The 12,809-nt window shown below is 36.5% G+C and overlaps 1 protein-coding gene across 2 annotated transcripts in view; it reads left to right on the top strand.

Annotated features, from left to right (window-relative positions):
* The first annotated feature begins 7,415 nt into the window (after positions 1–7,415).
* LOC103505486 (ABC transporter G family member 20-like) overlaps positions 7,416–12,809 on the top strand; it is a 16,163-nt gene continuing 10,769 nt past the window's right edge. For both annotated transcript variants that reach the window (XM_026820817.1, XM_026820816.1), the window contains exons 1-2: positions 7,416–7,610; positions 9,477–9,626. In XM_026820817.1, coding sequence (XP_026676618.1) covers positions 7,449–7,610; positions 9,477–9,626 — 312 coding nt within the window. In that variant the 5' untranslated portion in view covers positions 7,416–7,448. The remainder of the gene's footprint in view (positions 7,611–9,476; positions 9,627–12,809) is intronic.

Raw genomic sequence — 12,809 nt, forward strand, 5'->3', positions numbered from 1 at the left:
ATATAGGTTGCCATCCTTCAAAAGTAAATAGAAATTGCAATTAAAATCGAAGCGATAGTACCTACTGACTACAAAGATGGTTTTTGCACATTTTGCTACAAAGTAAAAAAAAAAGAAGAAGAAGAAGAAGAAGTAGGTAAATGCAACATAATCAAAGGAAATTCAAATTCATTATCGTGTAGGTTTTCTTTTTACGGCATAGGTAAGTTTTCAAAATACATATATGTAGTATCAGACATTGTATAAGTAAACAGTTAAACAAGTAAACCTTTTCTATCGACCGACGTCCACTAAAACAAGTTCTTCTTGTCCACCAAAATCTATTGTCCTTCAACAATGTTTGTAGGTAGGTAGGTAACTATGTTATACTTTTTTGCAGTCGAAATAGGATCAGGCCGAATTCATCTGAGCGCACGGCAGTGCGCCAGGCCAAGTTCCAGTAAGCACGCCTGTGTATCTTTACACGAACCGATTCGGCAGGTTTTTCCATTATTTTCTACAAGTTCGGCCATGCCTTTTCTACAAGTTTGGCCATGCCTCGGGATGAACTAGCGGGATTAATTCAGCTAGTAAGGCCATATGGACAGCTGGTATAATCCCTGGGTTGTGGATTTAACGCAAGGTCCAGGATAGTATCGATGCAAAAGCTGAGTGAAGTATTTCAAGCGATTAAATATTAGAAAGCAAAATATGCCAAGGGTACTACTTGACAATTTAGTTAGGAAACTTGAATCTTACTTAGGATCAGGAAACATTACTGTTAAGCTGTATTTTACTTTCACAGTTTTCGTGATGGGGAATTAGAAAATGGAACATTGCTTGGTATTGTTCCATTTCCCTATTCCCCACCATTACCACGATGAAAACTGTGAAAGGAAAATACAAATTTACAGACTTGGATATGTAGTTCTAGTTCTATATCATATTTTCTTCTTTGACAGATTGTGTCTACTTACCTACGTACATATTTTATCATAACTTTTGGGAAATCAAGAATTTTGAAAGAAAACATATCACTTCTATTATTACATCTATTCGCATGATACTCACAGTAAATTTAATAATCCTGATCATTTCATTTGAGGAGCTCAACTCAAAAATTATGAAACTGGTCTTGCTTATTTTCTCCATATTTAGGTCCCACTTTTGGTTATTTTTTATATTTTTTAATAAAAATACGATCTTTTATCTGATTAGTCAAATGGTGATATGGTTGACCTTTGATCACTCAGATCAAAGGTGGCCTATTTAAATAATTATTTTGACTATTCAAAAGTGACTGGTATAATAGATGAAGTAGGTCCTTGATTCATCATTATTCATTCATATTATGAGTATACTCGTACTTATGGCCGGGCTACACTCACACATAATCAACCAATCAAAATGCAGCATTTTAAAATTTGGATCAAAAATGCTGCATTATGATTCGTTGATTAACTATTAATTGATTATTTCAAAGTGTGGCCCCGAGTCTTAGATATTCATTCTTCTTATTCACTCTCTCCTTGGTATATTTAGTATTTACCTATTTATTATAATATATCTATCTACCTATGAATTTATTATTTTGTGTTTGTTCAGATCTTATTTATTTTATTTATTTGATTACACGCCAATTCGTTCAGATCTGAATGTAAATACCTAGTGTTCAGGAAAGTGGGAAATATTGTGAGGGGGATGAAAAGCTGAAATGTTAAAATTACAAGATTGTATAAAATAATTTCGTTTTCTTTTTGTCTTTGGAATTTTCTGAGAAATTTTCAGCTTGACCGCCACAGTCTAGTTAGCTTGGTTGGTAACTCGTCTGCGTTGTAAGCGCTAGGCTGCGGGTTCGATTCCCGCCTGGGGCGGATTTTATCCTGAACGGATAATGTTCTTTCTTGGAACGGCTGGCTTTCTCCCACACTGTCTTCCTTTTCTCTTCTATTTCGGGACGATAAGACCTTAGCAGTTACAATTGCCTCTATCAAACCTCTTTCATCCATACGTTTTGTGTCGAGCAGATTGCATACTTCAAATATTTTTCTGGCATTCACAAAAAAATTATACTACTTATCACCTGTTACTCAAGTATGGTGTGGTGTCACAGAGTGTCAAAATACCCGCATTCTCACTCTTCACTTACCCAGCTAGAGTGGAACTAATAAAAACCTTTAGTACCTACATGCCCAAATAGTTTCCCATTCGGATACGAACCACGCGCAATGTTGCTTCACTTCTGGTGTTTCATCTTCTTCAAGTGCTAACTTACTTTGAGACGTGCTAGAAACATGCGGTTTTCACAATTCACCAATACTGTCTACCGAACGCAAAGCTCGAGTTTTCAGATATCCATATTCTGCCTAGTGCTTTCCTATTTAAATAGGGTCGGCATTTCTTGTCAGTCCCTTCAAAGCAGCAATATTGTCCTGATAAATTCTTCTCCCTCAAGTCTTGATTCACACAATCTTTCCACCTTTTTCTCGGTCTCTCTCACCTTTTCTCCCCCTCACTTCCATTCTCTCGATTCTTTTCCCTCTATGTATAAATCTCCCTGGGTAGTCTGGGTACCGCTTACCACTCTAAATTGGGAATTTATTACAAAACTACTGATTCATACGAAAGTATTTCGAACTTCTACATCAGGAAACATGAAAACTCGAACTAGGTAGTAAGTTACCCGCGGATAATTTTAGGAAGTGGCTGGCTAATATTTGGTACACTGGGCAACCTTGAGACTGATCCTTGTCACCGTATGATTATTACAAGGGTGTAACTCAACAGAATATTACCACTCAATTAAACATATGTAGGTAGGTACCTACATAATAAGCTTCTTTCTGTTACTCCACTTTATTTTTACATTTTCATTTTGATAGAATTGTCAAACTGTTTACTAGATCCATGCACAAATACTCGATGAAATACTCGGATCATTTTTGCTCTTTTACTATGAGGTGAATTCCGAAAATGTGGAGCATCCAACCCACCCCCCTTCAAGAAAATCCAATGGGTCCGCCCGTAGACATTATAATAATAATAGGTATTTAAAAAAAAAAAAAAAAAAAAAAAAAAAAGGGAGGTATTTTTAATATTTCACTTATTTAAATATCATTCAAGATTTTTTTTTTTTCATGATTTTTATGATGTTTGGTATTTACATAAATGTATAATTATGAAGGTAGATTAGAATTACCTAATTAAATTGGTATATTGGTAAGTGACATTTTAGTGTTGATGTCATATAAAATTAAATATTCAAAGTGCTATGATTCCTTCATCAAAACGTGATTCTAATGAATTTCAATAAGGAATTACCAAATTAAGGTAATGTGTGTCCTTTGTTAGCTTCCAGTGAATGGTAAGTAAATAAATCTAAATCTCATTACATTTTCTTGATTTTATAGGATGTCGTGTTTTGTCTCAAACTTTTGACGTTCTGAACGTCTGAAGTTCCCCGGCACACTTGACTAACAAAATATTAGCTTCAAACCAAACTTTATCTTTTTACCACGGCCTTTTTTTCGAGCTGGGATTCTATACAATAATAATACATTAATACAGCTCTTTTTTCAGAGTTGAAAATGTTTCCTAAATTTCCTTGGATTGAACACGCGAACTTTTTGTCTGATTTTCATTTGAGTAGAATTTAAAACCCTCTTTACATTGTAGTATTAGAACTTATGTTGGGTAGATCAAGTAGAACAACATAGATTACCTCTCTGTTTACAGACATGCCAAGCACCTGGAGCAATAGTAAATAAAATGAACACCCTTTATCCAGAATGACACCTTACTATCTACGCTCCAGCATCCCCACTCCTATCTATCAACCCAGCAAACCCAGCATCCAACAGCAAAACAGTCACCCCCACTACTAGACCTAGCGAACAACAGATGGGTTATAGAAGACAATAGTTCCTATGATACATTCCAGTCTCCAGTCGCTCTTTCCATAACTTTCCGCCCATTGCATCGATAGTTCACCGCTAAGTTTGCATCTCCCGTCACAATCTCGTCTCTACTTCCCGGAACAATGTCTAGTTCCCGGTCTCCCGGAACACTGATGAGTGACACAATACAGCACAGGATAGCAGGGGTAGAGGGAATGCCACAGGACAATGTATCATTATCAGTCAATGGAGCCTACAAGAGATATGACAAAACATCACCCTTTGTCCTCAACAACTTCTGTATGAGTGTCGAACATAATACCATGTAAGTATACCTACATATAACTATGTACATATTTATAATAAGAAGTGACATGGGACAATATGCTTTAGTTACCTCGGAGGCATAGCGGTCAAAGCATTCGCCTGAGAGCTGAGAGGGTGCGGGTTCAACCCCAGATTTCCAGCCAAGTCCGAGACATGGAACGTTATTCTCATTTCTTTGAGAATTCGACCACTTAATGAAAGAGCCCTGAAGGTTAGGTGGTAGAGAACGACTCCGGCGTTAACCTCGCCTAGTGGTACACTCCATTCAAGAATCTGTCCAAGGGCCATCACACAGTCTATCCAAGGGCCATAGCTGTTAGGGTTAGATGGTTTGACCATCGACGTCTGTTGATTAGTCTCTCCGGTATTAGATTTGTACAAGATTGGCAAAGTTTGTTCTAGTACACACTGTATACAGAATAGCACAGTGGTGAAATATTATATGGGGATGTTGCTTCAATAGAAGCTGAACAAGTATATTGATAGGTCACTCCATGTTAGCCTCCACGGTACCATGGTCCACTAGTCACTGGGCTAGAGGTTCAAGTTGCAAATCTACACACTGGAGGGTTGTTGATAATAATCATATGAATTCCTCTGATTCAGACATACCTAAGTCTTAACCAGACTATAATCTTGGAGATCTGAAGCTTTAAAAGTCTTATGAGCACATATTAGGTATTTAGGAGACGAAAGCTGAAAACAGAGGACACGATACTTTTTTAAAAGGGGGTGTAATTTAACTGATTCTAGAGCTTTTGATGACATAGGTTTTGTTTTACCTTTTGGGGATAAGTTTTACCTAGAAAAACCTGCAGAACACAATTGTACAGACGCATGGTCGGTCAACCATTCGGTTAACAACCACGCGTGATGCTGGTCAGCTTTAGTAAATCATTCGAAGCTTGTCATTTATGGTGCTATCGCCACTGGCTAATCGATAGTTTATGTTGATGTACCGAAGTACCGAGATAGATGACCTAATATTGGTGGATGTGCTAAAATTACCAGATTAGTTTTCTTGTACTAGGCATACAATCGAGTTGTCCGTAGGTAGTAAATACTGTACCTACTCTGTATGTATTTATTGTAATATGTATTAGGGAACAAAAGTGAGAGAGATAGGGTGGTTTCGATGATATTTGAATATTGAGCGCGTACCCCGTAGCATTATTAATTAAAAACATTACTGCAATGAGTTGAAACACCCGGACACAATGTCTTGTCTACTTCTATTACAATGCAATGCAGTTCATAATGAACTACCGGAATAATTTAACACAATAGGAACTTACAATAATGGTACCTATATACCTAATTTGAATTTACTGATAGTAAGTAACATGTAGCTATGAAACTTTAACTTTAAATGATAACAATAAAATTATGAATACAGTCATAATATACTCTTCATATTCAAATATATACCTATATACATGTAACATGTAACTATTCAATATACAGGGTGTTCAATTTACAAGTACATTTGTTTCTCTCTGTTTCCACAATTAATAATGTTTTGCTATTCTGATAAACCAGGTAACTTAGGTAGGCTTATATTGGGTATTTTGCATACTGAAATTCATCAAAAAGTTAGAGCGATTTTCTGATATCAACAGAATAAACCTGATGGTATATCAACCCCCTGAGAAGTTCCAGGTAGTTTCAGTGGGTAAAAAATAAAATTGCTTATTATTATTACCTAGGTACCTTATTTTATTTTTACTATTACCAAGCATATCTATCTTCCTCTGTTGATTTGACTACACAGAGTTGAAATTTCACCAATCAGTTCCTCAATTGGAATAATTTAAATTAAGCATCAATTAAAATAATAACGAAAATAATTCAATTAATAAAAAGACAACTAATTACGTACATAAATACATAATTATCAAATTCAGATTGTGGTTCAGGCTATAAATACCCAACATAAAAAAAAATAAATGCTTTTTTTAGGGCTTTATTTTAGGTGGAAGGGTTCTCACTTACGTGAGCTCTTCCACCCAACCACTGTTCCGATACCAAGTGTTTATTTTCCATGGTACATTAGTTTATTAAATGGCTTACCTGATCCGAATAGTCTGTGTGGACAAGTGAGGTAAGTGTGTAGGGTTTAAACTCGTGTTAAGCACACTTATTAGTTACTTCCCAAATACCTTCCGTCTTGACCAGATTGCTTTTATAAGAGAAGCGACGGAGCGGATTCGGTAAGTATAAGTTTGCACCCTACTTTAGGATGTTTTCTATGATACAGCTGTGCCAACTAAATGTACCTAGACATTCTGAAGTTTGAAGATTTGGGATTTTGTTTGAACTGTAGTGACTTTTCAACCGCAGTATGTATTAGGTATGGGGTTTGAATCCTGAGCCCGGAATTCCGGGAGAGTTTGCGGTTCCGGAAGTTTCCTTATTTTCGATAAATAATTACCTAAAAAAAAAAAAAAAAAAAATTGGTTGAAAACATAATTGACAACAGACATTCGAATCTAAATAAAAATAAACTTTCTTCAATTTACATTGGAAAAATCTATTTAGAACTTCGTTTTACATCCAAATTAAAATGTGTTTTGTTAATAATAGAAATTGGAAAGTGCCATCACATTGTAACGCAAATTTTATTTTCTGTTGGACAAAACTCGTAAGCTTTTGTTTACGAGAAATCTCATTAAGTTTCCATTATTTGCTATTCCCACTCACCATAATTATGAAATACAAATACGGAAGAGTTAGCTTCAAATCAAAGAGTCTGGAATGACTCTGCCACTTCCTCCTCTTCTAAATTATTATGTCAGAAAAGTCTCAGTAGTACCTACAGTAAACTACAGTTGATGCTAAAGCGTTGGAATTGTTGGATTTAGAACCGAGGAGCATGTGGTTCGATTTCCAGAATGAACCTAAAAAAGCCGTTATTTCTAACTTAGTAATGCTGTAATATCCACAAAAGTTGTGGAAAATCACAAACAATTAAGGTATTATTTTTATTTTCCACTTATTGATTGATTTTCCCTTTCCAGTGGGGGACAACAGAGGCGCATATCAGTAGCGGTTACCATGATGCATTCTCCTCTTCTTCTCATTCTGGATGAACCGACAGGCCGTTATTTCTAACTTAGTAATGCTGTAATATCCACAAAAGTTGTGGAAAATCAAAAACAATTAAGGTATAATTTTTATTTTCCACTTATTGATTGATTTTCACTTTCCAGTGGGGGACAACAGAGGCGCATATCAGTAGCGGTTACCATGATGCATTCTCCTCTTCTTCTCATTCTGGATGAACCGACAGCCGGGCTAGACCCCCTCATATCCGACACTATATGGCAACATCTGAGAACACTGTCCGCCACTGGAGTCACCTGTATTATAACAACACATTATATTGAGGAGGCACGACATGCACACAAGGTGAGATTTGATAGAGGAAACTTGAAAAGCAAAGGTTACCGTCCCAAAATCGAAGAGAGAAAAGGGACAGAGGATAGGAGAAAGTCAGAAATTCCGAGAACAAATCTAATCTGTTTATAAAAGTTCCCGGGCGTTAATCGAACCCAAAACCTAGCGCTTACAAGGTAGGAGCGCTAAGCGCCACACAAAATTACAAGTTCGCTGCAAAAGCACACCTGTCCAAATTTAAAATTGGATTTTCTTCAATTTAAGTTATTCAATACAGAAAATAATTTTATTTTTAGGTACCTATTTAGGGTTATTCCACATCTATTTGAAGTATTTTTACATTCCTAACTACCACAGGAATGCTTAAATCAGTTTCTGGGCTCTCCTGAAAAATTGTGCTTGAGTGACATGTGAGGTTTTGAAAAGTACCTCCTCATTTATCCCCAGTAAAGTTACCTATAGTTCAAGATCTATGGCCACCTTGGAGATGAACATCATCCTCCGGTCCACGCATAGGAACCACTTTGCTATACAGAGGCAGGATAGATCATACTATGTCATGGCTCATGGGTATAAGGTCCTCAAGTATTACTAGCACCCATAGGATTCACACACCAGACTGGTTCTAAAGTTCTACTCTCCTAATACCTGTGTTCTATAGGCAACATGTACGGTCGACATTTAGGTACTGGGTACAATAACCAAGGTCCTTCCGTTTGTCTCGCGGCTTCTCTGACGTCACAAGTTCTTCCTAAACACTTCTTGTAGATAGAATGAAAACCGTACCTACATTTACAATACATTAGATATTATAATTTATAGATAACTTTATTATAATACTCGTCTGTTTAGGTCTAAATACAGAATATTATGCCTACACGATTTTCATTTCCAACATAAAGTTAGGTAACTCTGTAGGCTGAGTGGTCATTGTACTGGGCTATTACCCAGGGGGTCCTGGTTCAATAACCGGCAGGGTCGAACGTTTTTCGCGCCTTGGAGCTTGGATTTTGAGATTCTAAAATGAATATGAAATATATTGGCAACTATAGCAAGTACTTTACTTAGATTATCCCTATATCCAGGTAGAACGGGTGGTAGAACTTTAATCGGTATCTTTGTAAGTTTATTTGTTTTATTATTATGAGTATATTTTTATTTAGTTTCTTCTCCTTTCCTTTCTTTGTGTCAGTTATCACTGATGATGCCCTCACGGGCGAAACATGTCTGAAACAATAAAGTAAATCCTTAAACATACCTACCTGTGAAGTGTAACAGTTATTTCTCTATCTACATTCAATATGGATCTTCACAAAGTTACTGATGCATCCATCCAAATAATAATTAAGTCTCACGTATGGTAACTGAGTGTTAATTATTATAATAACTAGCCATATAATGGTAGGTATCTATTTTGATGGTTAAGGAGATTATTTATTGGTAGCAATCTATCCACAAGTATTAAGCCTACAGGTACGGTATTTACTTATATGTGTGGCGGTAGAAGAATGATGGGAAACAAGGAGGTGTTTGTCGAAGTGCTGAGGATCATTAAAATCGATGAACATACCAATCAATACTTTTCTATTTTGCTTGTTCAAACCAATTCAATGCCAGCCTAGTTAGCTTGGTTGGTAGCGCGTCTGCCTCGTAAGCGCTAGGCCGCGGGTTCGATTCCCGTCCGGGGCGGATTTTATCCTGATGGGATAATGTTCGTTCTCGGAACGCAAGGGGTAAGAAAGTTAACCCTTCATTGGTTTCTAGAACAACTCAGTTCCACCATTCACCGCCATGAGATGAGTGAGTGATCCTCAACGACATGAATGCCTTATGATCATGATTGCTTTTAGTAATCAAATCTCATTTTCTACTTCTCAGGTTGGTTTGATGAGGAATGGAGTCATTTTAGAAGAGAATAGTCCAAACAATCTTCTAGATAAATACAAAGCCGAGTCATTAGAACAAGTGTTCCTAATGCTAAGTGAACAGCAACACATGGCTAGCAAATATGAGACAAACAATAATGAGGTAAGTGAACAGAAAAATTTGAAACGTCTGAAGAAATATTTTGATAATGATAATTTTCGACACTTAAGTTAGTAGAAATAGAAAAGAATCAATGCTTCATAAAATTTTGCTATGTGATGAAAGTACCTAATAGTGTTGTTCTTCTCTTGATATGCCTAGATATTTTATACCGCCCTCAACTATATTAAAGTTGGTCCTGTTGTTTTACTTACAGTCAGTGAACCTAGTCTTGAAACCGGAGAAGCAAGAACCAGTTCCTCCCCTGTACTACCTAATTAAAACAAATAAATTTCCAAATGAAGTTGAAGGTAATGGCTTTGAGAAGTTCTACACCAACTTCTACACAGTGAAATATTGTGGTCAAACAAGACATAGGTACCTTACCTACTAATATTCGACATAAAAACACAAAGCTGATGTGTATAATACATAGTAGATGACCTTCCTGGTATAGTAAAAAAGTAATAATAAAAATGGATTAGCAAAAAATACAAAAAAAACTAAACTTAGTTCTAATTCCCGTCTGTCATGCAGACATACACGCGAGAAACAACCCTACCAATATACCAACAAACCCTCTATAAAACCATGATTGTATTATTTTTGCCAATCTGTTAAAGCTACAAACGCTTTGAAAGCCCTGCGACACTCCCGTGGGAGCTCGGGCCATCCCCATCTGGAGGATATTTATTTCATTTAGATACATAAAAACCGTTATAGCAAATGCAAGATATAATTCGATGGTCACATAGGTTAAGGTACGTCGAGAAGGGCGGTCAATAGAATGGCCTGAATAAAGACGGGCACTTACATTATTAGGATATCGCATGATAACTCGGTGAAAATAAAACACATAATAATTATTTACTTATTTTAAATAGGTGTATATAACATTTAATTTTGTGTTGACGCACCATAATAAATTAAAATAAAAAAATAAAATACTTATTTTAAGATAGAGATACACTAATAGGTACCTAAATTTTATTCGTAATAATGAACTTGATTGGGATTCAGGTGAATACCTTCTTCTAAAACTTGCAAAGAGGAAGTTGAGTTTTAAACAAACGACCTTCAAAGTTCATAAGAAATTCTTAGCCTAGACATGCAAGTAAGTTAGGTACCTAAGTATTTACTTACCTGTATGTTTTAAAGTATTTACTTACCTGTATGTTTTAAACACAGTTTGTCCAAATTTACATATCCACAAAACATCCTACCTACCTATTTTGCAAAAAAAAAAAAAAAAAAAAAAAAAAAAAATTTTAAAAAAAAAAAAAAAAATTTTTCATTAAATTTTTAACCCTGAGCCCTGGTGGTTTACTGGTACATTGTCCCCCTCAGAAATGATGTGCCCTTTTCAAAACCACACAATACCTATCCCCTGGGTGGTTAAAACAAAACCACACACAAATTTACAAGTTCGCTGAAAAAGCACACCTGTCCCAAATTTAAAATGTGGATTTTTCTTCAATTTAAGTTATTCAATACAGAAAATAATTTTATTTTTAGGTACCCTATTTAGGGTTATTCCACATCTATTTGAAGTATTTTTACATTCCTAACTACACAGGAATGCTTAAATCAGTTTCTGGGCTCTCCTGAAAAATTGTGCTTGAGTGACATGTGAGGTTTTGAAAAGTACCTCTCCTATTGATCCCCAGTAAAGTTACCTATAGTTCAAGATCTATGGCCACCTTGGAGATGAACATCATCCTCCGGTCCACGCATAGGACCACTTTGCTATACAGAGGCAGGCGATAGATCATACTATGTCATGGCTCATGGGTATAAGGTCCTCAAGTATTACTAGCACCCATAGGATTCACACACCAGACTGGTTCTAAAAGGTTCTACGCTCCTTAATACCTGTGTCTCAATAGGCAACATGTGACGGGTGACACTTTAGGTCACTGGGTACAATAACCAAGGTCGTTCCGTTTGTCTCGCGGTTCTCTGACTGTCACAAGTGGGCTAAACTGTGAGTTTAGAATGAAAACGTACCGTACAGTTTACAATACAGATTAGAAATTATTATATAGTAACTAAACTTTATTAAATACATCGTCTGTTTAGGGGTCTAGGAATACAGAATATTATGCCTACACGGATTTTCATTTCCAGACATAAAGTTAGGTAACTATGTAGGCTGAGCAGTGCGGTCCAGTTGATACTGGGGCGTATTACGGGGGCAGGGGGTCCCTGGTTCAATAACCTGCATGGTGCGAAGGTTTTTCGCGCATGGAGCTTGGATTTGAGATTCAAAATGGAATATGAAATATATGGAGGAACTATAGCAGTAACTTTACTTAGATTATCCCTAATCATCCAGGTAGAACGGTGGTAGAACATTTAATCGTATCTTTGTAAGTTTATTTGTTTTATTATTATGAGCTTATTTTAATTAGTTTCTATCTCCTTTCCATTTATTTGTGTCAGTTATTCACTGATGGATGCCATCACGGGCGAACCATGTCTGAAGACAATAAAGTACAGCCTTAAACATACCTACCTGTGAGTGTAACAGTTATTGTCTCTAGTCTACATTTCAATATGGATCTTCACAAAGTTACTGGATGCTCCATCCAAAATAAATAATTAAGTCTCACGTATGGTAACTGAGGTGTTATCTAATGGTGAGTGGACATAACTAGCCCCTACATAATGGTACGGTATCTATTTTGATGGTTAAGGCGAGATTATTTATGGTAGAATCTATACACAATATTAAGCTAACAGGGTACGGGGAGTACTTTTACTTATAATGGTGGCGGTAGGAGAATGGATGGGAAACAGGAGGTGTTTGCGAAGTGCTGAGGCATCATTAAAATCGATGAACATCACAATCAATACGTGGTTTCTATTGTGCGTTCGTTTCAACGAATTCGAGATGCCAGCTGTGTGTAGTTTAGCTTGGTTGGTAGGCGCGTGTGCCTCGTAAGGCGCTAGGCCCGCGGAGTTCGATTCCAGTCCGGGGGCGGATTTATATCCTGCATCGGGATAATGTTCGTTCTCGGAACGGCTGCTTTCTCCTATTTTGTCTTCCTTCTCTCTTCGATTTCGGGACGATAAGACTTAGTAGTTACAGTTCCCTCTGTAAAACCTCTTTAAAAAAAAAAAAAAAAAAAAAAAAAAACAATTTCACTGCAGGCCACTTGCATGTAGGATTGTTAGAATGCTACC

Source organism: Diaphorina citri, unplaced genomic scaffold (genome assembly GCF_000475195.1).
Source record: "Diaphorina citri unplaced genomic scaffold, Diaci psyllid genome assembly version 1.1 scaffold177, whole genome shotgun sequence".
Taxonomy (NCBI): domain Eukaryota; kingdom Metazoa; phylum Arthropoda; class Insecta; order Hemiptera; family Psyllidae; genus Diaphorina; species Diaphorina citri.